At 46.8% G+C, this 27,435-nt stretch overlaps 3 protein-coding genes across 3 annotated transcripts in view; 1 reads left to right on the top strand and 2 right to left on the bottom strand.

The window, feature by feature from the left end:
* The window catches only part of CPAMD8 (C3 and PZP like, alpha-2-macroglobulin domain containing 8), a 57,847-nt gene extending 49,717 nt beyond the window's left edge, over nucleotides 1-8,130 (top strand). The window contains exons 43-44 of the mRNA XM_026864906.1: nucleotides 3,635-3,803; nucleotides 4,101-8,130. Of these exons, the coding sequence (XP_026720707.1) occupies nucleotides 3,635-3,803; nucleotide 4,101 (170 nt within the window). The 3' untranslated portion in view covers nucleotides 4,102-8,130. The remainder of the gene's footprint in view (nucleotides 1-3,634; nucleotides 3,804-4,100) is intronic.
* A 974-nt stretch (nucleotides 8,131-9,104) lies between these two features.
* On the bottom strand, nucleotides 9,105-10,949 carry F2RL3 (F2R like thrombin or trypsin receptor 3). Its single transcript, XM_026865052.1, has 2 exons — nucleotides 10,859-10,949; nucleotides 9,105-10,209 (listed from the first exon to the last, which is right to left on the bottom strand). The coding sequence occupies exons 1-2, from the start codon at nucleotides 10,947-10,949 to the stop codon at nucleotides 9,134-9,136; spliced, it is 1,167 nt and encodes a 388-aa protein (XP_026720853.1). The 3' UTR covers nucleotides 9,105-9,133.
* A 4,617-nt stretch (nucleotides 10,950-15,566) lies between these two features.
* Nucleotides 15,567-27,435, bottom strand: part of SIN3B (SIN3 transcription regulator family member B) — an 11,942-nt gene continuing 73 nt past the window's right edge. Inside the window, exons 2-17 of the mRNA XM_026864905.1 lie at nucleotides 27,110-27,433; nucleotides 26,552-26,695; nucleotides 26,183-26,305; nucleotides 25,601-25,690; nucleotides 25,046-25,164; nucleotides 24,110-24,317; nucleotides 23,273-23,389; nucleotides 22,662-22,900; nucleotides 22,201-22,384; nucleotides 21,388-21,982; nucleotides 20,726-20,895; nucleotides 20,005-20,178; nucleotides 19,671-19,763; nucleotides 19,287-19,381; nucleotides 18,663-18,867; nucleotides 15,567-18,275 (exon numbers count right to left, since the gene is read on the bottom strand). Of these exons, the coding sequence (XP_026720706.1) occupies nucleotides 18,045-18,275; nucleotides 18,663-18,867; nucleotides 19,287-19,381; nucleotides 19,671-19,763; nucleotides 20,005-20,178; nucleotides 20,726-20,895; nucleotides 21,388-21,982; nucleotides 22,201-22,384; nucleotides 22,662-22,900; nucleotides 23,273-23,389; nucleotides 24,110-24,317; nucleotides 25,046-25,164; nucleotides 25,601-25,690; nucleotides 26,183-26,305; nucleotides 26,552-26,695; nucleotides 27,110-27,433 (3,111 nt within the window). The 3' untranslated portion in view covers nucleotides 15,567-18,044. The remainder of the gene's footprint in view (nucleotides 18,276-18,662; nucleotides 18,868-19,286; nucleotides 19,382-19,670; nucleotides 19,764-20,004; nucleotides 20,179-20,725; nucleotides 20,896-21,387; nucleotides 21,983-22,200; nucleotides 22,385-22,661; nucleotides 22,901-23,272; nucleotides 23,390-24,109; nucleotides 24,318-25,045; nucleotides 25,165-25,600; nucleotides 25,691-26,182; nucleotides 26,306-26,551; nucleotides 26,696-27,109; nucleotides 27,434-27,435) is intronic.

The raw sequence follows: 27,435 nt of genomic DNA, 5'->3' as shown, positions 1-27,435 counted from the left end.
GGGAACCACGGTGGAACTTGATGTTAGTCCACAGTCCAAAAATATGCAGAACAGTGTTTCTGATATAATCTGCATTCAAGTATCTGTCTGAGAAATACAACCCTCTGGTTTCTGTTTGAAGCAGACAAAAGCAGTGCAGGCTCAGTAAGCTATCAACAAGAGCAAAAGTGGAAATTCAGGTTACTTTTTTCTTTGTGTGTGTGGCATTTTTATTCAGGTGTTAGATTAACAAACCTGTATGCCACAAGGATATATTCATTATAGCACAAGCATTTAGAGCTGGCTTTGCTCTAGGATCTGAGAGTCTCCTGGAAGGCAGATACTCTTCTGAACTGAGCTGTCTGAGCAGCCATGGCAGAGTGAGCAATCAGAAATAAAACCGATTAAATCCCGCATCAGGAAAAGCGCCCAGCATGTGATTTTTCATTAATCCTCTGGGCTCCTCTCGGGTCAACCACACAGTACATGAATCAAAGTTTAACAAATGAATGAATCCCTCCTTCCACACGGGTCTCGCTTGGACTCGCTGGTCTGTTAGCATTGAAGCATGTGATTGGTTTATGTCGGCTCAGGTGCTCGGGGTTTCGAGTGAAAGTTCTGATGAGCCATGTCTAAATCTGTGATTTCCTAAAAGGATGCAGAACTCCAGGGGCCAAAGCAAGCTTAGGGCTGGTTGGTGAAACTGCCTCAGTGTGTTAATCTCCAGGAAATACCATTTTCTTGGAGAACCACGTGGTGTTTATATTGTCTGAAATCCCTCTGTGTCTGCCATATGACTTGTGCGGGCCCAGCTCAGTTTGGGGGATGCTTTCGTTGTTAGCTCTTGTCTGTGCTGCCCCAGCGGTGGAACCAGGGAGAGCCAGCTTCCTTCCAGCAGACACTGGGGAGCTTCGTAATGCCTTGGGGCTCGCTCTGCAAACCCAGAGCTTGCAGTGCAGTTCCACAGACACCAGCGAGTTTGCTGGAATAAACCACAGCTGCTGAGTTGTGCTATTCAAGGTAAGCACTTGTATGTGGACGGTCCTGAAAAATCAGGATGCAGTGCTGCTTGCAGCACCTAGCTGTTGTCAAGGTGTTTCAAAAAGCCTTTCAAAAGTCTTCAGCGGATGTTGCAGCAAGTGAGGCAGGACGGCTGACGTTTGGTTGTAAAACCTTTTTTTTTGTGCAGATGGGTAGATCCTCTTTGCGTCTTTAGAAATATTCTCATCATTGAGAGGGAAGTGTGCAGGGTGACAGGACTCAGCTGAAATGAAAGCCAGGGAAGGGCACTCGTGGCTGAATCCTCTTCCTCAGCTGTTCTTTCGTGCAGGTGAATTGCTGAGACTCGGAGGGATGGAACAGGCTTTTGATGAGCAGTAGCGTGGACCCACCTCTGCCTCTAAGCGTCGGAGCTCTGCCAGTACACTTTCACAGCCTGTTCCAGTCATATTTGTTTGGACTGAAAGCTCCTGGAGCAGAACTTTGGTTGCTAACTATTAGCATCTCAAGTGCCTTTCTGACTGTGGCTTTCCTAAGATCTGTTGTCACACTAGGGTACAGAAACGTGGGTGGATTTCAGATCCTCAGTAGCTCTGGTAGCATCTCTCTGCTGAAGTGATGCTTTGACTGCTTCCATAGATCATTAACACTCTTCTGAAATTGCCTAAACCTCCTCTCCCAAAATTGCTAAATATACAGCCAAGGATGTTAGAAGACAATACGTTGATAGCACGGTCATGTTGGGATTCTACACGTCTCTGATGGAAAAGCACCATCAAAGCTCCAGGCAGCGGTGTCGGGGTACCAGTGCTGCTGTGCTGGTGAGCGGGCAGCCCACCCCCCTGCGTGCTGCCTGACCCCCCCCAGCCTTCTCCCCACAGCTGGGCCCACGTTACTTGTACAGTTCTGCCTCGGCAGCTGGAAGAACCGGTAGCTGGAAGAAAATTCTTGGTGGAATTATGATACTTGTATTTAGTGGTGGTGTTAATATTTTTTCAAAAAATAATTAAATGCTGTCGCCCATCGCTAGCTCCTAACAGGAACATCAGAGGGAACTCTGCTTCCAGGTGGAGTCATCCCCCAGCGCTCCCTGGCAGGCGCGTTATTCGCAGCCCCGCTGTTCTTTTAGGATTGAACTGGCGACGGGCCATTTTCCCTTTCACCCCATCAGTGTTCAGCAAACGTTGGCTTAGGCACAAAGCTCTGGAGATGGGGGAGTGGTTTGTATGCAGCAGGAAATGTCGGCCTTTCGTCTTTGCTTTGACTCCAACGCTGCATTCCGGGGAAGAGTGAGGTCTGTGATGTTAGTTCTGTCCCTGGTGGACAGCAATCATCCATTCATAGAGCGAGCTCATGATCTGGCAGGTTCTCACATGGAGAGGCCAAGAAGAAGTGAACGCCGAGGCTGACTCTGCTTTCAGGCAAGTGTTCCCTTGCCTAGGGCCGAGCCTGCTGCTCGGAGGATGTGGGAGGCAGCAGGGAAGAGCCTTCAGATATTTTATTTCTAGAGAACAAACGTTTTCAAAGGACTTGATCAGTGTTCTCCTTAAATAAAGCCAACTTTGCAGGATGGGGAGAAGTGAGGACTTTTCCTCCCTGCAACAACTATGTTTCAGTGACTGCTGTGGTTTGGATTAGAGCTGCGTGTACAGAAAGCAAACAGGAAAGATGGACAGCTGAGCTGGCTCCAGGAGCAGGTTAGAAAACGGGGATCTACTGATATTCCAGAAGTTTTATCTTTCAGTTTTACCCTCTGGACAGCAAGCAGTCACCCACCACAGAGAGGCAGAGCCTGCTTTGAGTGGGAAATGTACTGTGCGAGTGACCTGCCCGTGTCTTAGTATAGATTGGAGTGAATGCAAGGGGGATAAATATTGGTGTCTGTTCTGTCTTCAGTGATGGAAGTTTCTCAGTGGTCTGTGACTGCGCCAAAGCAGATGAATCTCAGCTACTGCTAGTTCAGACTGAGGGAGAAGCGAATGGCTTTGACGTAGGCTCCTGGCCTGTTGTGCCGAAATCTTCATCCTTGTTGAGCTGAAAAGAAATCTAGCTGCTTATGCTCTGCCCTATAGCTTTGTAACTGACACTCGTAGAGCAGTCCTTAGAAGAGCACACACGTCACACACCTTGGAGACGTGGATTGGTCTCTCCTTGGCTGGGCTGGGCTTGGACCGAGTCAAAGGAGAGAGGGGTGTTTTCAGGGTGCACAAGAACTCATCTCGTGTTCCCAAAGATGCCTCTTGCTGTACCCTACTGTATACAGGTCTCAGGGTGAACCAGTTCCTAACCAGTGAAGCACCTCAGTTAATTTGATACTTTAAAATGAGAGTTTGAAATTTTTTCGAATTACACGACCCTCTTTTCTTTTTCTCCCCCCACTCCGTTTCCTTTCGTTTTGTTCCAGTGCCCATGTCTCAGGCTGGGAAATTGAAAAATCTGATTTACAGCAGCTTTTCTCCTTGCCCGTGAATCAAAGCCTGCATGTGCAGGTCCGCTGACATGTGTAGCCTCCTTTACTCATGCAAGACACTCATTTGGCCCCTGATTAAAATTCCTTTCCTCTTATGTCATTCCCCTTCTCTGTGATGCAATATGTGATGCTGAAATGCAGCTTCTTTGGCAAAAGCCCAACCTGAGACTCCGGTTTCCTTTCCAGCAGACGAAGGCCCTCCACTGCAGACAGATCTGTCATACTACTCCTACGAATATGACCCAGACCCCTACGCCTCGGAAGCTGATGTCTTTGAGATTGTGGCAGAACTGACAACAGCAAGCACGTTAAAAGAAGCGGACAAGATTCAGGAAGTAGTGACCACAGTAGAATGGTGAGCCAGAGAGTGGGGGATCATAAATCTGGTTTGAGAGTCAACATACAATATACTGACTCATGTGTTGGGTTAAATGTATTCAGTTCCTCAAAAGGGGCATTCTTACAGCGGACTTGTCAATCTGTTTAGCAAGGAATCACCAGGAAAGATTTCTTGCCAGGGCGGCATATAAAAGTCTTTATGACCTGAATGTCTCCATCCCTTTTAAGCTTTTCTCTGCCCAGCCCCAGTGATGTTTCACGAAGATATAAACTTTGAGAGTGACTTTTCTTCATTGTGTTCTCTTCTCCACAGAAACATATAATTTAAATAAAGAGAAGAGGCTCAGAATCAACTCCTGTATGAGTTTGTTCCTACAGACGACCTGCTGCAGAACAGAAACCGAACGATGACTACTTCCTGATGCACTCAGAACTGTAGGCTTTGCTGCCCCTGGGGGGGGACCTGGAGCGCTAAGGGGGACACTCAGCGTTATTTTTCTGTCAATTTTCCTGCCCTTTGTGCATCCTCTTTGGAGTACTTCCAAGGATGGGAGACCAATATGCTGTGCCCTCTAGGTGAGAAAAGTAGGAGCTGGAATTCAAACCTTTAGACCATTTCAAAGTGTTTTCTCTACTATCAGGATACTGCAAATGCCATTTCCTAGCTACATTTAGAAGCTAAGTCCAGGCCTTGTGCTTAGCTGAACTGCTGTTTGAGGAAAGATGGCTGAGAAGTTTTCTCTCAAATTATAATAATAAAAATCAATGTGTTTTGCTAATTATGATATAGCAAGAGGCTAATCATCTTCACCAGCCCGGAAGCCTACTGCACCCACAGCAATGCCCCACAAGAGAAAAACTTCCCTAGTGGCTCTGTGTTCAGGAGAGTTGTTGGGTGGTGCCTTTTATGAGAGAAAACTGAAATCCACTGCCAGGGCTGAAACCTGACTGTCCACCACAGGGCTGCAGGCTTCAGGTGGGGAGTTTGCCAGGCGCAGCAGTGACGAGGGTCCCGTGGGTGAGCCCCCTTCGTGTTGCACTACGTGCTGATAAGGGCTGCTTGCAGCCTCCTCAGCCCCTTTCCTCCTCGTAACCCTGGCGTGAAAATAAAGCTGACCCAAGGTGCAGGCCTTTCAAAAGCCTGCCTGACTTCACAGTCCCCTTCGTTCCTCTCCCCCGTGGATCCCCGTGCGACGGTGGTGCTGGATGCAGCGCTCTGTGCGTAGGGCCTGGGTCTGCTGGCCAGTACAAATCACTGGTGTCACAGAGCCGGAGCTCCCTCTGACTGACCTGCCCCAAGCAATGTGGTAAAACTGAAAACAAAAGCTTTGTGTTTCCAAAAGTGCAGGAGCCAAGATTTTTTGGTTTCCCTTCCTGCCTGGAGCAGCATTGTTCTCTTTGGAGGAGTTATATGCAACTGCCTGTTGCAAAACAGTGTTAATATTTTATCTTCCCACTTCTATTGTTACCAGCACCCAGAGTGGGGTGGAAACTCCTTTTTGAGGGTGTTTATTGGTGAATGGAAACAGGAAAAAGCCCAGCTCCATTCATTTTTAGGGCTTGTTTACACAGGAACCATGACAAGACTATATCCCAGTATAGACATTCCATTCCAGAATAAAGGCAATTTATTCAGAAAAATGTCCACATGGGGACAAAACAGGAGGTATCCCAGAAGCTGGGCATATGTAGTTTCCAGTCCTTTTTTTTTTTTTGTCTGGGGCCAGCTATTTGCAGAATGTAGTTGACATGATGAAGGTCTGGGTCTTGAAGTTCCCAGAAATTTCGGAACGGCTTTGTTGGCGAGTTATCGAGCCTTCCTTCATGGCTGCTCTGAGCTCTCCTCGCAGGATCTTGACGTGGCTGCTGCCCGTCTGTGCCCACTGCTGCCCAGCAGAGGCTTTCGCCACGTGTCGGCAGTGTGTGTGAACAGACCGTGTCCTCGCTGTGTCCGCGCAGCGCAGCGGAACCACTGGCGGCTGCATTCCTGTCTGGCAGGTAAATAAATGCCTTTAAACTCAGTTCCATCTCCTATAAGCAACCGGCCTGGCAGACACTGGCTATTGTGTACACACACAGAACTGAGTCAATATTTATCCCCTGGGTAAATAACAGACTTCGTGTGAGCTGCAACAAGAGTTTTGGGTTGGGTTTTTTTGTTTTTTTTTTTCTTTTCGAAATATCAAAGCTGCACAATACAAACCCTGCTGTTTGCTGGTTCCAGCCTCAGCTGTTTAATGCTTTGAGTCTGGGAGAATGAGACATTTAGACACCCTGATGATGTCTGTGTGACTGCCTCCCCGCAGAAGATGGGACCTATGTTGGGGATTCTTCAGTCTCCTGCCCTTGGTCCCTTTCTGGCTCTAGTTTCCTTGTCACATCCATTGTATGCTTCTAGATAGATATTTGTATGATTTTATATTGCTTGGTCCTCTCAGATCCCTTGGGCAGGCAGACAGCATCACCAGTGGGGACAAGGAGATGAAGATAGAGTTTCAGCCAAATATTAACCTGATGTTCTTTACTTTCCTCAGGCTCTGGTACTTGTAACGTACTAATTCAAGGTGTAGACATCTCCCCATTGCTGCCAGCTAAATAATTCCTCCTGGTAGTGCCAGTTGCAGCCTTGTTCTGTGGGGTCTCTGTGCCAGTGCACTCACCTGTTTGAGGCAGAGGAGTCTCTCTTCTGTTTTAAAACTAGAAGAAAATCCAGAGAGACCCAGAGCCTCAGAAAGCAAAGGCAGAGCAGCCTCAGCATCCTTAAACAGAGGCAGTTAGGACAGGACAGTGTGTGAGGTAACGTGCCAGGGCTTCTGGAGCCTGACCTCACCCTGAGTGCTGCTTCACAGTGGTGGCACTCTCAGGGAAATCACTCATCTGCTCCTGGCAGCCTCTGCCTCCCCCCAGTCCTGCCACACCAAACTAGCTCCTTTGTGTAGTTAAAAATCCATTTTATTTAAGGAGTTGAATAAAGGAACCTGCAATTACATGGTTGTGGTTGCCTTTTCTCCCCTGTCACAGGAGCAATAGAGCAGGTCTCTGCCCTCTTCTCCACCCCAAGCTGATGGTCCCTCTGTCCAGAGATTTCCCCTGTCCCAGATTTGTTGTTTCTTGTAATCATTCTTAATTCTTATCTAGGAAAAAAAAATTTCTAGATTATTTTTCCTCCGTTCTTTAAAATCCTCCTCAGAATACAGAAACTCTTTAGGACTAGGTCCATGGGAACCACTGGACACAGCTTAACCTTATCAGACGTGATGTTATTCCTAGGCTTTGGCCCAGTTCTGACTCTGAAGCTTATCAGTCACACTCCCATCCCCGAGAACACAAGGGCAGCTCTGCACTGAAAACTCGGGCGCCAACTTTGTGAAGACCAGCCATCACAGTTTGGAGAGAAGGGATTGATATTTTTTTATTTTTTATTTTTTTTAAAGCCAAGCAAGACACCACCTTGGTTGTGGAAAGCCAGCGAGGACAGCAGACCTGCTGCTGCTTTGGGCTTTGAATTGTTTCTGGCTTAGAGACATTTGCCTCCCTCTGTCAGAGAGATGCTTCCCTTCTCCTTTTTCTCATGATCCCTCACTGTAAAAGAAGAAAAGTGCCAGTGGGTCTGTAAGACACAGAGATTCCTACTTACATCCAGTTACGTTACTGAATAGCTGCAGCAGTGCTAGTTATCAGTGATTTTTGCTTGCAATCTTTTCAATGAAATTAATATTTATATATTTGTAACTGTACATTATGCAGAGTAATCATTACCATGGTATTTATTTTAAAGCACTAGTTCCCTTGTTCCTTCTTGTCCAAGTATTTTGGTCTTGCCTCTTTCCCTCCTTCTTAATCAGCCTCAGCAGAAAACAAATTCCAGAAGAATGTTCAGCTTGCTTAAAGAACATCGCTGAAACAACAAGCACGTGCTTTGCTGACATCAACTAGTGACGTTTAATGCACAATAACCTGGTTTTCATTATTGTGAATAGAAGATCTATTTAGAAAACCTCAGCTCAGTTTGGGTTTGGGGGTTGGGGTTGGCTTGTTTGTTGGTTTGGTTTGGTTTTTTGGGGTTTTTTTGGGGTTTTTTTTTTTAGTACTTGCTATTTCTGACTGCGTGGCAATAGCCCTGGCTACACCAGGCCTCCTGTGTGCAGCAGCTGGCGCATCCTCCGCACGTGCAGTACTGACCCACGGGAGACAAGCTCTAGTTTTTCAGCTGCGTTTCACCCCCACACGTACACGCAAACAGTTCTGTGACCATTTTTGTTTTGTTCATACAAATCTTAGCAAGTCTGAGTCCAGAAAAGGGTTTGTTTTAGATTCTGATAAATGTTTTATTAAAAACTGATTTTAAGACAATGTTGTCTGCCTCTTCTTATTCACACTCTAGGCTGTAAGCTTGACCACAGGTTAGGGTGAGCACAGAAATCATGTCTGCACCAGTAAAACTAAAGGATTCAGGAACTCTGAGGAGGTTAGTTGTTCATTTTCTACCTTGCTGCCCTAGTTGTGCCTGAGATTCCAATAAGCAACAAGCTTGATCACCTGTTTCGTAAGAGACAGCTCTTGATTGTGTGTGACTCTACACAAAAGAAGTGTGGAGTGCTAGAACAAGAGTTTTCTCAATTCCTTTTTTAATATTTCCTTTCAAGAGACTTTTTTTTTTTTTTTTTTTTAAATCCATTAATACAATCTTTGCGCCAAAGAACTTCTGGATGCCAAAGGTCATTTTCAAAAACAGGGATTAGTGAACGGGGTTTATACGCTTGTTACCAACAGTGGGCTGACACTGTTGTGGTGTCTCTTACTAATCGAGCCAAGAATGTATTTGCTAGAAAAGCCAGTCCTCTACATTCTCTTGACAGAGCATTTTAGTTCCAGAGAGTACCTTTCACACAGGTATCTTCTACTACTTTTGAAATATTTAGAAATTTGGGTTTGCCTGTTCTGTTTCAATTTTAGGTGAAGGGAATATGGATTTGAGGACAGCAAGCAAGCCAGTAGTAAAGAAATAGAATACAAATAGCAACTAGTCTGCGAGCTGCACTAGGAAATCCAGACCTTGGGATGGTGGCAAGAGCATCCCTGGCACTGTGTGACCAGATGAGCAGGGGCAGGCAGTGTCCCAGGGACAGACCTGTACAGGTTCATCACTCCCTGTCGTGTCTGGACTCCCCGCCGCTCGAGGAAGCGCATGGCCCGGGTTTATTCAGCCTTAGCTCTGCAGGCAGAAGGACTTGTCTCCCGGGAAGTCCTGCTCGCTGCTCTGAGTGAAACTTGTGGTGGGATCCCAGAGCTGTCTTCACCCCATCCCCAGTGAACACCTTGGGAGCACGGAGCTGGGCTGGAGGCTTACACCAGAGAGTCTTTGGAACTTTTCTGAGGGAGTGTTTCCTTGGAGGTTTTTAGGGATGTGGTGTTTTGTTTTCTGCGACTGAAGAATCTCCTTCTCACCTTATCCCGAAAGTCTTCAGAAACGTAGTAGTAGACAAAGGGATCGGCACAGCTGTTAAAGGTACTGATGGCCAGGCTCACCATGTAGCTGATGTACAGGTGGCTGTACAGCTTGGAGTTATAGCTGGAGTAATGAACGAGGAGGAGAACGTTGCTGGGTGTGTAGAAGGCCACAAGTATGAACAGCACAAGAGCTGTGAGCTTCACAGAGTAGGAGTAGCGCTTCCCACTGCCCAGGAGAGCTCGCAGCACCGAGCAGTAGCTGAAGAGCATCACCACCAGAGGAGCCAGGAAGGCACAGGCGATCAGGCAGATGAAGTAGTAGAAGTAATACCCATCGTTCTCAGGCCTGGGGAGAACGTCGTGGCAGAGAGTGACGTCTGCTCCGTACAGGGGATACGACTGCTGCTGCAGAGTCAGGGGCAGCGTGAGGACGGCAGCACAGAGCCAGATGGCAGAGCAGGTGCAGGCAGCAAAGGCAGGGGTGCGGAAAGAGCGTGAAAAGAAAGGATGCACCACAGCCAGGTACCGGTCGACGCTGATGGAGGTGAGCAGCAGCACTGAGCAGTACATGTTCCCGTAGAAGAAAGCCGTGGTGAGCCGGCACAGGCCTTCCCCAAAGGGCCAGTTGTTCCCCAGGAAATAGTAGAAAATCTTGAAGGGCAGCACCAACACGAGCAGCAGGTCTGCTGCAGCCAAGTTCATCAGAAAGACGGTGGAGGTCAGCTTCTCAGCCCTGGTAGCCAGGACCCAGAGGGCCAGCCCGTTGGCTGGCAGCCCCACCAGGAACACGAGGGTGTAGAGGCAGGGGATGAGTCGCACCGTGACCGCGCTGCCCAGCTGCGAGCGGGTGGCCTGGTGTATCAGCAGGTACGTGATGTTGTTTATGGTTATCTTTTCCCCGGGGATGGCTCGGGGACACGGTGTGATCTCCGGTGTCGTTACCTGCTCGTTGGTGCTGTTCTGAGAATAATCTGTCAGATAAAAGCCGTCTGTTACTTGCTGTTCTGCAGTTAGGTAGCAGAGCAGGCTGCATATGTAACCCTTACCCCAGATGCCACAGTTTTCATTTTATGTTGGGGTCCCTAGAAGTAGGAATATTCTGTAAAATGCTGTTGAGTGCTAGGCAGAAGCAGCTGGCTAACAGAATTAGGTGGGCAGAAGTAACCGTCAGCAACCTCACTGAAAATATCCGCGATCCCTCTGTCGCGTAGCTTCCCACCGCTCACAAGTAACTGCTGTGTTGTACAGACATCAGCAGGCCTGGGAAACCAGGGGGCAATTCCCCTGCCCAGCTTTCAAGAGACTCCGAAATCTGGGCTGCTCCAGGATAAACTCATGGTTGTGGGAGTCTTAACTTTTAACTAAAGGTTTTGCTTTTATGTGCTCTCTGGTTTAATTCTCTATTTTTTCTTTCTCTGTCTAGTTTCTTCCACCCCAGTTTTTTTTCTCTTTTGCATCACTTTATATTGTCTCCTGCTTCAACTAGAGTATGGGCAAAGCTCAATTAGAGCGTGCTCCCGTCTGATAGCTTTAAAAAATGAGTTTTCAGGTTATTATGAAGATATTAAATACGCAGTACTGTAAGAAACAGCAATTTTTCACCCGAAGATACACACTCACCATCATAGTCTGGAGAAGCCAGGCAGAGTCCCCAAAAGGCACAGCACAGCACCAGCCCCTGCGAGAGCCGCCCAGTCCCGAGGGTCTCCATTCTGGTGCAGGATCTGGCGGCTCTGTGAGCTCGGAGCTGTGTGGGAAAGGCAGTATTAGTGACCCTGCTTATGCGTTTCCTTCTCTTAGTCCTTAACTCACGGAAGCACCAGGCTTAGCCCGTGAAGGATGCGGCGTATGGGGGGCTGTCACGACACACACGAGTGTGTGTTACCCAGGCAGGGACTCGGGACTGGGAGGGGCGTGAGGACCCAGATCCAGCGTGTTGGGGCCGTGCTTCATCGTCAGAGCTAGACAATGGCTCAAGTGACTCACTTGGGCCTCTTTCCGGCTCCAGAATATTTCTGGAAATAACAGCTGTGGTCAGATTTGATGCAGTTTGAATTTGGTTTAGAGTAAACTGAACTTCCGACCTCCTATGTCAAGCATCCCTCCACCCAAGAGAGATCCAAGCGGCTCTGCGTGAGGCTCGAGGTCTTTCCCCACACCCTGAGCCAAAATGCTTTCTGGTGGTGCAAACTGAGGAGATATTGTCCCCTCACAGAAACATAAAATGAAGTGCAGAAGAGCTGCGGATCCAGAGGAACCTCCCCTGCTCCCAGGGGATTACGCAAGAGCCTCTTGTTGTGGCAGCTGAGGGTTTTCAGTGTCTGCCTTGCAGTCCCCAGATGAGGCTGGACCTTTCAGAACTCTCTTGTTTCTTCATTTCTGCTCCTTCTCTGGCTAAACAGGGGACGAAACTCCTGCACCTTCCTTCTTGATCCCACTGCGGGGGGTTGATTTAAAGTCCTCTGGGTCGGAGCTATTTGTATTTGAAAGAATCTGCACTAGCACCAGCCTGGGGTGCCGTGACATACAGAGGATAAGTGCAAGGGCTCAGGGCTTGAGGGAGAGGAGCTGCTTCCGCTGATAAACTCCCAGAAAGAGGGAGAGCAGCTCCATCCAGCAGGAAAGGGGCCTGACGAGGCCGTGCAGGAAGTCTCTGCTCTTGGGTAGATAATGGGGAATTTCAGTCGCTCTCGCCCAAGCAGAGCTGGGTTGTGTTTTTCCAGAGATGTGCAGCCTCCACCCAGTAAAGCCCCAAGAGGGCTGAGCACCGTTAGCTAAGAGCCTGGAGCTGCAGTGTGCTGCTGCCACATACCTGCTGGCAGCGTGGAGAAGACAATTTAGGAATGCTGTAGGAGGGATGGGCAGATGTTCCCCGGACCTTTAAGATCCTTTGCTGCTTGGTTCCCCCTTCTCTAGCTCCTTGAGAGTGCAAGTCCCCTCCGTGCTCTGCCTTGCTCGGCGTTGCTGGGCAAGTCCCAGGTCCTCACCCCTCGCCTGTGTAAGAGCCCCGGTGTGAGTGCGCGCTTCCCAGTGGTCATCGAGCGGGTAGGGCGGTGGGCTGGGAGGTCACAGCTTGAGGGGCTGCTGGTTTTTCGGCTTTTGCTCTCTGGTGCCCGCCTGGCTCTGCAAGGGAGTGAGGACAGAAGCTGGAGTCGGGGCAGTAGGAACTGTAAATTTGGTTTGGCAACCCAAGGAGCAGCTCGTTTCTTTCTCCTCAGCTTATGAATGGCCTCTTCTGTGAAGGTTGCAAATCTGAGCCTGGCTGCTCTTTGATGAGATTCTTCTATTCCAAGGAGAAAATGATCCTATTTCCTTTGCTTTCACCGTATTCCCACATCCTTGTGCCGAGCGTGTCGAGAGGTGGAGTTCCACTGGCAGGGACAGGGAAGATGCAATGTTAGATGTTTTGCTTTTGTGATTCTCTCAGGATTTATGAACCATTACAGAATGACTCATGTGGCCACATATTTTCCATGCCTCAGCCAGGATCCTTTCCATGCTCTGTATGCAAAAAATTAGACATAATCAGGTTCAGATAGTGTGCAAATCACAGCCCTGCTTCCTATAGCCAGGTCTCTGGAGTGGAGCAGAGAGAGGTTACTCATTGCTGTATCCTTCATTTTTCAGATGCTGTGTGATCTTTAGTGACTGCTTTAGATGCAGAACAGCTTGCTTGAAAATTCTTATGCCAGAGGTTTGTCACGGCTTGTTAACATCTCTTTAAGTTGTGTGATCCCTGCCCTGTGGGGTAACAATTTGGTTTTAATGTAATTCATTGTGCAACAGATCATCTCCTGGGAGAAGGCACTCTTTTATTCCATGGCTCTGGACCCGAAAGATGTAATGCTGAAAACACGCTAGGGATTTTAAAGCTCAAAGGGAGGGTACAAACACCACCTGGCCTGTCCCATACATCTTTAAGGCTTGGAAGAGCAAACTGTGGTAGGCAAAGAATGGGGTTTGTTATTTCTGTGCTGTTCCAGCAGCTCCAGAGAGTTTTCCAGCTGCAAGGCAGCGGGTTTGAGGACAGAAATCTTAGTGCAGCTGGTACCTGCCCCGGGCTGAGCTCGCGTTGGCGGGGCAGACACGGGAGGCAGCCCCTCTGCCCACACCAGCAGCATCAAGCGTTTCCACCAGCGTCAGCACAACCCCCCGTTTTCCCTGGACACAAGGCCAGCCCTGCCTTCCCCACGCTGGGCGTGCGAGCACCCACGCTTCCTCAGAGCCTCACGGCACAGAAAACTTCCACTGACTATCGAAATGGGCCTTTGGACCAGCACCACCCCCCGGGTCTGTCTTTGCACTCTGGCACATAGAAGACAACGTCATGCCTCGGAGGCTCTTCCTGACTCCGTGCCATGATACCAGCTCCCCTTCCTCTCACTTTGCCAGGTCTTGCACCACCCTGAGACTCTCCACAGCTCCAGGCCTTTTCCCTGCCTCTCTCCTCTTCTCTCAGATCTCCTGTGCCCCTGGGATCCCACCCAGTCTTTTCCCTCGGTTACACCACAACCTTTGTGCCCACATTCTCACCCCTGTAAGCCTTATGCAGGGGAGACAGGTTGGGGTTTTTTTTTTCAGAACTACTCTTCTGCCTGCTTGCAGTTTTCACTTCAGAGCACAGGAAAGCCACACGAAGCCATTTTTCAGGAATGTTTGAAGTTTATTAGCATCACTACAACTCACTAGGTGTTCTGGAACAGCTTCTTTTGGTCCTTTCTCAGCAATACAATGGCACTGGGGTAGGGGCTACCTTGCCAGGTAACAGACACCATCATCCCTCTTCAGCACCTGGTCTCAGATGATTCTTTTTAGCTCCATCCTTTAGCACAGGTATGGTTTAGAATTGCTAGACTTGAATTTAGTCTTTAAATCCGATGAGTGGAAGGTAGCGCATGCCTCTACTTTCATTAAGGTTGAATTATTTAGTCCTAATCCAGAGGAATGGCTAAAGCATAAAGAAAAAACTCCACTCATGTTTACACGCATACTTCTAGACTCTCTCCCTGCTTCACAGCCCCATCTTCCTCTCTGTGCATCACTGTGATAGGGAAACGTGTTTAAAAAAAAAAAAAAAAAAAAAAAAAAAAAAAAAAAGTCCTGAAATATTAAATACTGAATTCAGGTATTCCCTTTAGCAATTCTTAATTTATTTTAGAAAACCATTAATTCTTATTCCATCCTACAAACCCACAAGGTATTTTTAAGCTGTCTTCCTTTGTCGTTGCCAAGGCTGTCCACTTGCTGAGATCTCCGACTGCTCGTGGGTGATGTCAGACCTGGCTGTCCCTCCCCTTGAGCGCAGGGAACGTCCTTTCTGTGAGAAGTCCAAGATCTCTGCGAGGAGACTTGCGTAAAGTGGACGGTGTCCTCCGAGACACCGCTGCCATCATTTTAATCAAATTATTCCATGCAATTTATGCATCAGAGGATTGTTATTAGGAGAACAACACTTTGTTTCCCTGTGAGCAAGCGATACGCTGCGCAGAAAGCAGAGTTGCCTTTTGTTATGGCAACGGAAGTGTTGAGAATGATGTAAAGGAAACTCCTATCAGATCTGGGTCACATCACTACAGCTTAATTTGCAAAATCTACACATTCATTTGTTGTGCAGAGCTCACAGGGAACACAGTTAAACATGTTATTACCCAGGAATTTGGGGAGGTTGAGGGAAAGGTGGGTGGAGGGTTATTTTCGTGGTTGCAGTTGCATTGTCTTAACCTGTAGCAGATGTGCTGACAGATTTCGGAACTGGAATCAGTCGCTTTTCTTCCACATCTCTTGCATTTAGCGTGCGAGTACTTGGGGGCCAGGCCTGGACCCTATTTTTGTGCCACACCTCTCATGGCAAAGGTGCTGCTAGGAGTAAACCAACCTGCAAGAGCATCTGTTTGCTTTTCCTTTGAAACCTCTCTCTGCATGGATCAACTATGCCACCCCCTGCCCCCCCTCCCTGGGCTCCCCCCCAGCGCTTGGTCTTTGCTCCCAGCGCTCCTGGCAGCACCCAGCGAGCCCAGAGCCACCTCCTGCACGCTGCTTGTGGGCAACTCATTTCCCTTTTCTGTTAGCCAGCGGGCCAGCTTACCTACACCTCCCGAGCACCAGCTGCTTGCACGGGGAAGGTTAAAGATTTGCTGCCTGCTGGTCCACATCTAAATCGTTACATCCCACCGCCTGTCCGGCGACTGCTCCAAGGGAAGTTCATCCAACTTTTTAATTGTACTTTTCTACTATTTAAAATTCAATTTCAGGTGCAAGACAATAAATTCTGGGGATTGTCAGAAAGTTTAAATTGATTTAAAACAAATTCAAACCAGTGAGAGCTGCGGACTTTTAAAATCAATATTTTATTTTACTTGAATGTGCAAATAAATATAAAAAAAACTACATTCAAAGAGCTGGCAAAGCAATTACAAGCCCAAAAGCAAAGATCCTTCAAAAAAATGGAAGAACAAACTCTTGAATCAAGGTCGTGCTAGCAGATACACAGCGGCCGAGCTTAAACTCTCAGACATTAGCAAGCCACTCTCAAACCTGCACTGCCTGCTTAGTCCATTCACATCATTTGCTACTATCATTTTTGAGACAATAGCACTGTAAAGGGCAAAAGTTTTACTTAATCTGTTCAGATTATAAATTAAGGTTTACAAAATAAGGATGCTTAAAAATACCTGAAGTACACTTAAAAATGGGGAGATGGAACAGGACGGTGCATGGGTGCGTTACCCTCCTACACCTTGGTACACTTGGAATCAAATGCATTTTAAGCCACAAGTTGCAACCTATTCTCTAGTAAACATTTTTCTGTATCATAAAAGCATAAAATTTGGCACAGTTGTCATCTCCACTGGAAGACAGCAGAGAGGTGAACAGGACTGAGGCATATTTCGTTGAGCGGTCTGGAAGCAAAAGGGGGATACTGTGCTTTGCACGGGGCTTGTCCCCCCACTCCTCCACCCAGCCCTCCCATCGCTGTCAGTGTCTTTTATCACTTCCTGCAACAAGATCAGGGGAAGAACCTTCAGATCATTTCAGTAACCAAAATTTCACAGAGACCCAGACAACGAGAACATCAGTTCTTAATGAAAAGTCCTCCGCTGGCAGTGGTTGTGCAAGTGGCCACAAATGCCAGAGACTGGCCTCCCTCCTTCCCTCCTACAGATTATTTTGCAAAAAAGACAAAGAGTCAGTACAGTTTTCTATTAAACGTACCCCAAAGGCCAATTTTTCTACTGTCAAGTGAGACAATTGCAAAACCAAATGTTGTACAGTGGAAATAACCCAGGACAAATCCTACAGGCTGCTACTCAGGTCTGGCAGAAATTATAACCTAAAAATCAAAGCCACAGAAAATATCGGGGTGGGGGTTTTTTCCCCCAAAAGCCAGGAAAAAGCTGGAAGCAGAGCTGAAAGGAGGCTGGACCTGCCTCAAGACACTGTAATACACTCCACAGACAGTTTGCTTGCCCTTGGCCCCTAAAAACCAAGAGCAAAGTCACAGTGGGGCTGCAGGACAGACACAACTACATTTTCTTGATTTTTCAATAGATTCAGTCAGACAATTGACGTAGTGTTCTGCATGATTTGGGGTAGGTTTTTTGTTAGGCTTCATTGCAAAAAAGCTTGGGTCGAAGTACAAATGGTTCACTGGAAAAGCTCGTCTGCGATGGCTGTGGCTGGATCTAACACTGCCCGTTACAGATTTCCGTGCGTCACTGCAAATACAGCATCTGTGCTGAGCCAGCAGAAACAGGGAAGTATCTGGGGCAAACCTCAGACCCAGGACAAACGCTGCGCTGCAAGAGCTCCATCTGCTGCTGCTCCTGCAGTGCTACAACCCAGCGGGACCGCGGAGCCGGGCATGCACAAGGAAAGCCAAGCGCCTGAAGACGCAGTCTCCAGAGGCTGCCAATCAACATGCAAAATAGCAAAAAGAAAAAAACAAAAATTACCAAAAAAATCCCCCAAAACAATCAGGCCAGACCTCGCAATGGATATTCCTCCCCACGCACACGCTCCAAGCAGCTCCAGATCTGAGAAGGCAGAGTCTGCAGCAGGTCGTAAGTTCACAAAGCAACAACAGGGACGCGGCGCACGTCTTGCCGAGTGCGGCAGCGCAGAGAGCTCCTTCCCTCAGTTCATGCTCCAAAATCCTTCAGTTGATGAGTGAGAGTTAAGAGCGTGTAGTAACGCTGTTCACCCTTGTCTCAGTTTTGGCATTTTTCTCACCAGAGCACCAGGACCAAGCCTGATGAGTACCCATCGCTAAGGGAGCGGCCCGTCGCGGGGCTTGCGAGCTGTGCCCGGCGCTCCCCGCCCCGCTGGCACTTGGAGGTTACACCAAAGAGTTCTGCAGGCTCCAAGATGGCGTAAATTCAGGAAGATAGGGAACATTAAACCCTTCCATGTGGAAGCAGCTGCCAGCATCTGCTCAAACACCAGCCCAGCTCCATCTCTCCAACAGAGCCACTGGTGGTAGCTCGCCCAGAGCCTCACCCCCTCACTCAGCCTTCCCGTACGGGCTGGTCAGCAGTGGCCTAAAGCTAGGAAATTACTAAAAAGTGTGTGGCAATGCCAAGAGCCCTCTTCCCATAAAGCTTTTAAAAGTCTCTTCATGACGGCTGGAGGATTACACTGCAAGGAGACAAGTCTATGCCATATGGAAAATACATCATAATCCAAAGTAAAATGCTGTTTGGATAAATATCATTAATACATACATTGCATTCCCACCACTATTCTCAGAGTAAATGTGTTTCACCAGCAAACGCTCCTACTTCTCTTGGTCCCAGGAACAAGTCTCTGCTCAGGGTGAAGCTGGACGGCGACTGTACTGAACTCTGTATCTGTTCACCGGGACCCCGTGGACATTCACCGTCTCGCAGGTGGTTTTACAGGGCACCATCTCCTCGTCTTCATCTCCCATGAGCCAGTCCTGAACAACGTCAACTGCCTCCATGGTCACGTTCTCTTCCAGCCACCTATTGTGCCACTCTTCAAACTGCTGGTGGTGCTTCAGCAGCACCATCGGCTGTACCTGAAAGCAGGACGGGGAAAGATCACTGAGAGGTTTCTGGGGGAGAAGCCCAAACCTGCACCTCTCTCTCCGTCTGAGATGCACGTGCTTTACAACACAACGCAAACAGTGAACAGGAAAGCGCATACCTGCCTTTAAAGAGCTCTACTTCTTAACGTTTGCTACTCCCCCTTAAAATTTGCACGGTAAAGAAAAGGCTGCTAAACTAAACCGAAGTACAGAGCATTTACCAGCTCTCCTCCATGTTTCATCCAACACAGAGTAGTAACTTCTGGGTGTAGTTTGCAGGAACTCAGCCACAAGACTTCTTATTGGTACCTGTCTTTTGGCTCACATCCTCAACCTCTGCTACCGCCTGAGCTGCAGAGAGAGTAATAGGAGATGCACCTGCTTGGCTCGGCAGAGAGCTCCCCGCCTGTACATGTAATCCTCCGAGTTCATGATGAACATCATTTTGTGGGTGTTGAGCTTGAACCGGCAGTCCACGTTGCAGGCACTTTCCACCCCAATCAGCCTCTTCCAGGAGCTCTTCACTTCGCTACGCAGAGCTCTCACTTGCTTACACTGCCACTTGCGAAACTTTTTTAGGTTTCTAGAACAAAACAAGGATTACGGAGCACGTGTCACGCTCGGTTATCCATTCCCTGCAGCTAGCAGAGCTGACAGCACAAGTATGACATTTGTATTTCATGTAGTTTTCAGACTTTCTCCAGGATTTTCCTCCACACACTCTGACAAATATTTAGTGAAATGGGAACAAACGTGACCCCAAATTCCTCCCAGAAGGGACTGCTTAAACAGTCCCACTCCATCCTAAATACAAACCTCAATGCAGTGGTCATAAATTTTTTCTTCAGCATTCTTACGCAGTGCGCTGGACCAGAGCAGCCCCTTTGGTCCTCAGAGCTGAGCGCATTTCCCTCGAGCTCCTTGTAAAATCGCTGCCAGATATGCAGAGAGAAAGCAGTACCAGCCGCTGCAGGCGTGCCTCGGGAGAGGGAGGGCACTCACCTCTGCAGAAAGACTGGTTTCAGTAAGAAGCCATCATTCTGGTTGTTCGGAGCTCCTTCGACCCCAACATACTGCTCCATGTAGTTAGCCAGGTGCTACACAGGGAAGGACATTTCAAGTCAGATTTTGCTCTCAAGACAAACACCACTGCAAAGCACTAGTTTATTTCTTTTATATCTGTTATTTCTTATAAAAAGCTGCTTTTTACGTAGCTGACTGATGTTGAAAGTCTTTTGCTAACATACCCGTTTCTGTCAGTGACCACTGCCCCACCTGTAATCCTCCCACTCCCAGCAAAGTCTCACATGTTGGATCAAGAAAGCAGAAAGTGTTCTCAGACATCTGCGTTGTCTGTGCTACAGCAGGCTCCATGGTGATATTTACCTGGACCTCCACAGGATCTTCTGTCTGGGTTTCTTCCGTATCCAGCAGCTCAATGGTCATGATCACCTGTCCTTTCCGCTGAAGAAACATTACCTGTAATGAAGTTACAAGCACAAGATATTGGCCTCATGGGTTCACAATAAAATGCTGGATATTATTAAATAAATATGAGCGAGGAGAGAAGTGAGCCTGCTGCTTTGTCTGTGCTCTGGCTTTGGCACCTTCTCTCCACATTGCTCCCTCTCACCAGTGTGGCCTTGGAGCTTCCAAACCCATTTCTCCCCGGTGAAGAGCCACCGTCACTTTATGAAGTTCCCTGGCAGCAAATTCTTACCTTGAAACAGTTCTCATCCGCCATGCAACGTTCAGCCTTCCACTGATAGCTGGTCTCCTTTGCTGCCCGGACACACCTAGAGGATAAGTTACCTCCAGCAGCACCTCGCTTCCTTTCGTTCAAGTAGAGCTCCACAACCTTCAAGCAGATGTCATCGCTCACTAGATGGTGAAGCTTCCATTAAAAAAGGGGGAATTCAGTCAGCAAGTCTAGGCCAAGAGTTAACTCTAGTGTGTCATGAGAGGAGCACGAAACTCAGCCCAGCATCACGCCTCACATGAAGCACCACAGCTTTAACTCCAGAGGCTTCCCACATTTCACTCTCTTTTTCATTACTTTGCAATGAAAGGAACAGACAAGAGTGTGCCTTAGGCTCATGTGCCTTAACTGTAACAAAACTATACTTAGAAGAAAGATCTGAGTAAAAAGGACTGGATGTTTATTTTTGCCTTAGATGTATTTTGGGAACAGCAGGATTTTGAAAAGACTGGGACTTAAAAAAAGTTGGAAAAGGCCAGGAAGAGTAAATCCCTTAAGGGGCTGTACTGAAGCTGAACTATCTCACTGAACTTCTGTTAGGGTGTTTCCCCTACAGATAAACTTTGCTCTGAATTTCAAGTTTAGCAAGTCCTTGCACTAGAGGGTACTGTGAGACAGCTACCAATCTATAGGAGGGAGACGTGCAGCCCCCAACACACAGCACAGCCATCACGTTAGTTACCTGACGGACAATATTCTGCACCAGTTTGTCCATCGTAAAGCCAATGTAGGCGTGGATGGTGAACATCTCCCGCAGCGTGTCCTCGTACTGCGTCGGGTCGATGTTCCCGTCCAGCAGACTCCTCACCATATCCAGGAAGGCGGGGTAGTACTCCTCCAGTTCCACCTCACCTGGGCAGGGGAAAAGAGTCGTCACTTAACGCTTCTAAGAGGCAGAGTGAAGTCGAGAGATCCAAGGGAGAACAGTGCTCACGAGCCGCGGCGTTCGGTCTCGAGGACACCTTACAGACAGCTCTCTGTGCAGAGTGCTGACAGACTCTCACAGTTTTATCTCATGCACTTCCCTTGTGGAGTTAACTATTTTGTTGTGGAGCCATTTACAGTTTAAATCAAAGTAACAGATTAATACAATGAGACACCTGAGAACATCTGACAACAGCAGGCCTGCGGGAAGTCCTATGAACTAAGTGTGCGAGCTCTCAGAAGATAAAATTACAAACTAGCTGTCCTGTTTAATTAGCTGTATCCAGTAATCACAAATATAGTGGAGATCTGCACCAACACAGTCCTTACAGACTTGCCTGCTGGTCTCATTTACTCAGATATATACAATCAAGTACTAGCAACCGGAGCATTAAGAACAATGTCCCGGATTATTCTTACTTGGTTGCTTCAGTCTTAGTTCCATGGCTGGATCATTGGTTTTTTCTTTTCTTCCCTCACAAAGGAGCTTCTCTCTCTCTTTTTCGGTCCGATATTCTAGAAGCTGCTTCTGAGCTTGACGATAAATCTTTAGGAGCCTTGAGCACAGAGTCTGGTGAAGGCGGAGGAAGAAATACCAATTATTATTGACAAAGAACAGACTGTAAACATCATCCAGAGTGTTGTGGGGTTCAGCAGCTGTAACATCACAGAAGGTTGCTTTTGTCTCCAAAGGACTGCTTGGAGGCCCAGGCACATGTTTTTTCCGTAGCTCAGGAGTCTCCAGGTTCTGCCCCTGATGGTTTTCTCTGTCCTCATCTGTTGATTCTTCAGAAATACTGTGCTCAGGGGGCTGAGAGAAAAACAGCTCAGGTATGAAGTGATGCACTATCTGCCGGATGGTTGCTTGATCCTCCTTTTGGATAGTGGGCTGCCTTTTCACATAATAGCTGATAAGAGAGGCTGCATCTTCCAAAATCTGCTTATCTTCATAGATAAAGATAAGATGAGGCTCGTTTGTGGACGAACTTCTCCCCTCTGAATGCTGCTCCTGATGCTGTAATCAAGAGACAAATAGATAAAGATCCTTCCAATCCATGCTCAAGAGCCATTCCTGCCAGAAGAAAACAGCCAGTATTAACGCTACGCTTGGGACAGTCCTTTTGACTGAGAACTCTTCAGAGCACTTCAACAAGGTCCCAGGTGCTACGTAAACATCTAGATAATGCTACAAAGGAAGGGCAGACAGGGTGGGTTATTTTCTAGCATACACACCTCATCATAGACACTCTCAATTTCATTCAGCAAGCTCTTGGAGCGCAAAGCTTTGGTGTCATTTTGTTTGAAGTTGACGGCCTGGTGGTCAAGGGACTTCAAGTAGGCTTTCTCATACTGCTCCCTCCAAATTTTGTTGAAGCCCTGCTGGGCCTCCCGCCATTCCTCCTCTTTTGCTTTCAATCTGCATAAATGTATAATCGACTTCAGTTCAAATAGACAACCACAGAAATAAGCACAAAGCATTTTTAGTGTGGCCAACTGTCACACGCCCAAAACTTGTCAGTATTCCTGGGAGCAATAAACAAACAAACAAACAAACAAATAAATAACAGCACCACCACTGAAGACGAGTTATCCTTTGAAACAACATCTACAGAAAGCAGTTGTTTAAAAATGCTTTAAAAATCCTTTATCAGTTTCTTAAAGAACCCAGGTGAACACCAGAGAATGGGAATTACCTCTTAAGAACAACAGGAACTGCAGTAACTGGGTTTTTCTTAAGACTTTCAATGATCTCTGGTGCTTTATCACCGTAGATACGATAGATGGCCCTGCGCTGGATCACTTCTGATGTTCCTCCCAAGCAATCATCCAGGCGAAATTTCTCCTGATCCTCTTGAGTCAGTCGTGACAGTTTTTTCTGCACACTCTCCAGCACACGTATTGTGGCTAAATTGGTCTCCAAGACAACATCCAACTGTTAAGAGTTCACAAAAGACACAGTGTAAGAAGAGGCACAGCAGGAAAATGGAGACCAGCAGTGCTCAGGTTTGTGGCATTCGTCCCAGCCCCACTGGGTGGAGCTAAGAGGCATCAGCAAGGTTTCTGACTGGAAAATGTACCTCTGCTGGTTCTCCCGAAGGTAACATGCTTTTTAGAACTGGACTCATGCCTAGAAAGAACTACTAGACTCCAAGCAAGTGGAAAACACCACACTCTAGCTCAAACTAACAAACACTAGCAGAACTGCCAGTAATGGGCCACCTAATTCAGTCAAAATCCTCATAGCTGGAAGTTTTGCTTTCTGAGGAGGCAGAGAGGCAGGAAGGAAGCTTCATAGCAGAGGTACCTCAAACCGCTCATCCTCACAGCGGTGCAACTGCTCCTCATAAGGGGTCTTCTTGGAGCTGACAAAAGTGGAGTCTTCAGACCAGGATGGAAATGAAACCCAGGTATCATTTAACACCTGCAACAGTGCAAAGACATGACATTGAGCATGCCTAATGAGCCCAGAGCTGTTCTCATGGGGTCTGATACTTCTCTGGTTTATTTTTACACAGTTCTTGCCCGAGTTTCTATTGGAAGTTTCAGACCTAGGTCACACATCGCTGTTACAACAGCTCCTCGGAAGGTCAGAGGTCTGTGTGGAACTGTGCCAGGGTCCTGCTCCGAAAGCTCCTTCACTGTCACCTCCCAAACCACAGAGATCACTCTGCAGTCATCAGAAACTATAAATAAAGGGGACAGAGTTGCCAACAACAGCGAGAGGTGGGAGCACCTCTGCTGCAGATGCGTGTCCTCAGGGAGAACAGTGCCCGAGACACTGACTCACGGTGCATTTTCAGGAGAAAAATTCTTTCTAAAAGGCCATGTTGGTCCACTGCTAGAAAATTAATTTCAGGCTAAGTGAATATTTTCTGTCTATAGGAATAAGTTTGTGTAAGCATGCAGACTCAAAAGACATTAAAGTGAACGACACGATTTGAGATGGATTTAGACACAATTAGTGAAATGCATGTGGATACTGTTATTTCAATAAACTGGATGAATAACTGACGTGAGGCTAGAGCTGGCTAATCAGCATTAAAGAGGGGGATCCACACGTAGGCACGAGCCTTAGCTACCCCACTCCAAGGTAGGGAGGTGCAGTGTGTGTTCAGGGGTGGAATAGGTTGGCCCAAGGTACCTCCTTGCAGATGGCTGTCCTTCCACTGCACTTTGGCTGCTGGTAGGTTTTGGGGAGAGCCCGGTAACTCGATCCTATGCGTTTGCAGGAAGCATAATCAATTTCTCGACTCATTCCATCCCCAGATCGGTCGCTCAGTGGAGAAGCAAATGAAAGCTCTTTCACGCCAAGAAAGGACTTGAATTGTGCAAAGAGTTCTGGGAATTTCCTTCAAAAACACAAGTAAGTGTATTCTGTTATGTCACTCTGACAATTTTAGGGTGGCTAATGCATGTCATGAGTGAGGGAGAAAATCTAAACAAAATTAGAATTGCAGTGAGAAATCTTTCACCAATGTTTTACCTCTGTTTTCATTCTCTCTGAATTACTTTAGGGTTTTTTCTGACTTAAGGCAGGAAAAAAATTTCCCTTCACTACTTCACAAATACTCCCCTTAACTGACTGAGGAGTCACTGATCCTTGCCATGTGACTCTTCCTCTTCTGCTGGAAGACAAACAGCACGAGAGGTTCCTATCAGAGCTCAAACTATTTATCCTTTTCACAGCTCTCTTCTGAGATTTCATGTTTATACCTGCTTTGTATTTGCATAGAACAGGGAGTGTGAACAGAGACCACCCTCCAGAATTCATGAGATTCTTAGCCCCCAATGATTTAGTATAACATCAGATAGTCTGCTGCTTGTGAGGCTTTCAGTTGGATGCACAGAAGAAAATATCCTCCCCAAAATGCTCTTAAGAGCTGTGTAGATATATTAAAAGATTCAGATTGTATTACTCCTCTTTTTGGACTAGCCTTTAATTTCTTGCACGCTACCTAGGAGGTATTTCTGAAGTTAAATCCAAAACTTCATTACCAAAGTTCACAACGTCTACCAAAAAGTAACAAAATAAGACCTAAAAAGTACGACACAGCAGAAAAGGTAGTGAGTGCCTTACCCTAAAAATGGTGTAACTAGCTGGAGCAACTCAGAGCCAGAAACCAACTCCTGGTTGAAGAGAGCAATGCAACGGAGAAAATTTTCATAGACTTCCTGGCTCTTCAGGACCCTACGGACCTAAAGCACAGTTTGGAGAGAAATGATCAGATCACTCAAACACCACTTTTATTTAGTTCATATTCTAAGCAGTCTGAACCATGGGTACAGTGACAAACCTCTGTCTACACTGCAACATATGAAGAGAATATGCACAAAAATGCCCAGTGTCAAACAATAATCTAGAACTATGGATGGTACCATGAGGTAATATCACTGAAAAATAAGAGAAAAATGTCTCTGTAAGAGATAAGTATTCAGGAAAAGGTTAATTATCAGTTTCTATTAATCTTCCAAACCCACCTATTTTCTCTTTTCTTGGTCTATCTTTCTCTACTGAAAAGTCAGGCAATTGCCAAGTGCTGACACACAGACTGTACAGAAAACCAACCAATTAATAACCACATAAATGGCTGAATCTAAGTCCACAGAATGTAAGAACAGGCCAAATCCTGACCTTGTCAAAGAAGGAAAACTCTTGTAGCGTTCCGTATTTTCCCACTGTTGCTACTGACAGGTCTTTGGTACCTCGCAGTTTCATTTTCTTCTGTTAAAAGGACAAAGAGTTATACTTAAAATGTTGTAACTCAAATGCTCTCAAATTCCACTTTGCTGAATATAACAGCTCTCCGCAAAGGCTGGAACTCTGTATTTCCCTAATAACGATCTAGCACTGCTGTGTCAAGTCCTTCACAGCAACCTCTATCAAATGACCCCCAGCTAAGAAGAACAAAAAAAAAAAAAGATCACTTGAGAAAGAATTCCAAAGATTTCTCTGTAGAAGCAATAAGCTGCCCCTTTCCAGGACCAATACTTAGTACAGAAGGTCTTGATATTTAGTATTCAACGTATTACCACACACATTTAAGCATACTTTAAAATTTTAGATTTTTATTTAAAGTTATTTTAAAAATAACTTTGAAATTTGGCTTCTTGTACCTAGTACCTACAAACCTCAAGGATGCTAGTCATGACAACTTCATCTAAGCAATTATCTAAACACAGGGGTTATTCTAAGTTTTTACTTGCTAAAAGATACCTTTGCTGGGCCAGAAACAGGACGCAGCAGCAGCGGTCTGGATCGCTTTTTGCTGTGTTCCAGATTCTTCTCATGCTCAGTTTTCTGGACACTGTTCACTTCACATGGTCCATTTCCTGTGAACTGAAGTAAATAAATAACGATTTCAATGTTCTCATTCGGCGCAAATCAAGAATCCTGTATATCAGAACAGGACACAGAGCACGTAGTTAAGCCACCTGTTCTAGGAAATTCTGAACACTGAAGAGGAGCAAAGTTCATTTACTGGCTCTATGTTTTTCCACCATGATTTGCATTCCTAAAGCTTCTTCATGTATTCTACATACAGGGAGTATTCAATATTCTGCCTTGTTTTAAGCATACACATACCAAAGACCTTTTAGCTTCTGGGAGGAACTGTCCAAACTCAGAAAGCAGATCCTCCTGTCCCCTGAACAGATTCGCTACTTCAGTAAACACTTCTTCCTCTGACATGCCCCGAAAGGGTCGGCCTTTAGTGTTCAGCTGTTCTTTCTGAAAAGATACACACAGATGTTAAATAGAGTCAAAAGCATACCTCGCTATGCAAGGACTATCCACTAGGCAAGAAACATCAACTCAGCCAAAAACCTTATGCTACACAAACTTGAATTATCAGATTAGCCCAAGGTTCTCACAGCATGTCCCTTCACACAGGATATCACTCAATCAACCGAAGGAGAGTAAAGACAGATCTAGCTACGACCCCTTCACACCTCAGACCCTGGAAAGTTCTACAATTTTCACACTTTTGTCATTACATGTGGGTATCTATGAGGGAATTGTTGGAGAAAGGTTAGTGCTTGGGAACTGTGTACGCCTGTTTAATAGGCAGACATTTCATTTGACAGCCTCTCCTCAAACAGCTGCAGTACAAACCCACAATTGCTTCTGTGGAAGACTTCTCACCTGGTAAGTATGCAGAATTTCTAAAAAGGATCTGTAAATTTCTGGATGGTCAAGAAAACGTGTTTTGATCTTATTCACATAACTGATAGCATTATTGAACTCCACAGAATCAGACTCCAAAGGAATTTGGGATTTATCTTCTTTGTATGGAAGCTGTTGCCTAAACTCCTCGGAACAGTCACTGTGATTGTGTGAATTCTCCTGGGAGTAATGTAGCAGCAGCCCGCTGCCAGGGAGAGAGCTGGGAACTGGCTCTGCGGGCACCTGGTGAGACACAGAAGACAGGGACTTGTACAGAAACACAGGTGCAAGTTCAACACCAATCT

Source organism: Athene cunicularia, assembly GCF_003259725.1.
Source record: "Athene cunicularia isolate RWA chromosome 28 unlocalized genomic scaffold, athCun1 chr28_part1, whole genome shotgun sequence".
NCBI classification, from domain to species: domain Eukaryota; kingdom Metazoa; phylum Chordata; class Aves; order Strigiformes; family Strigidae; genus Athene; species Athene cunicularia.
The sequence above is the reverse complement of the archived record's forward strand: the minus strand, read 5'-3'. Positions and strand labels throughout refer to the sequence as shown.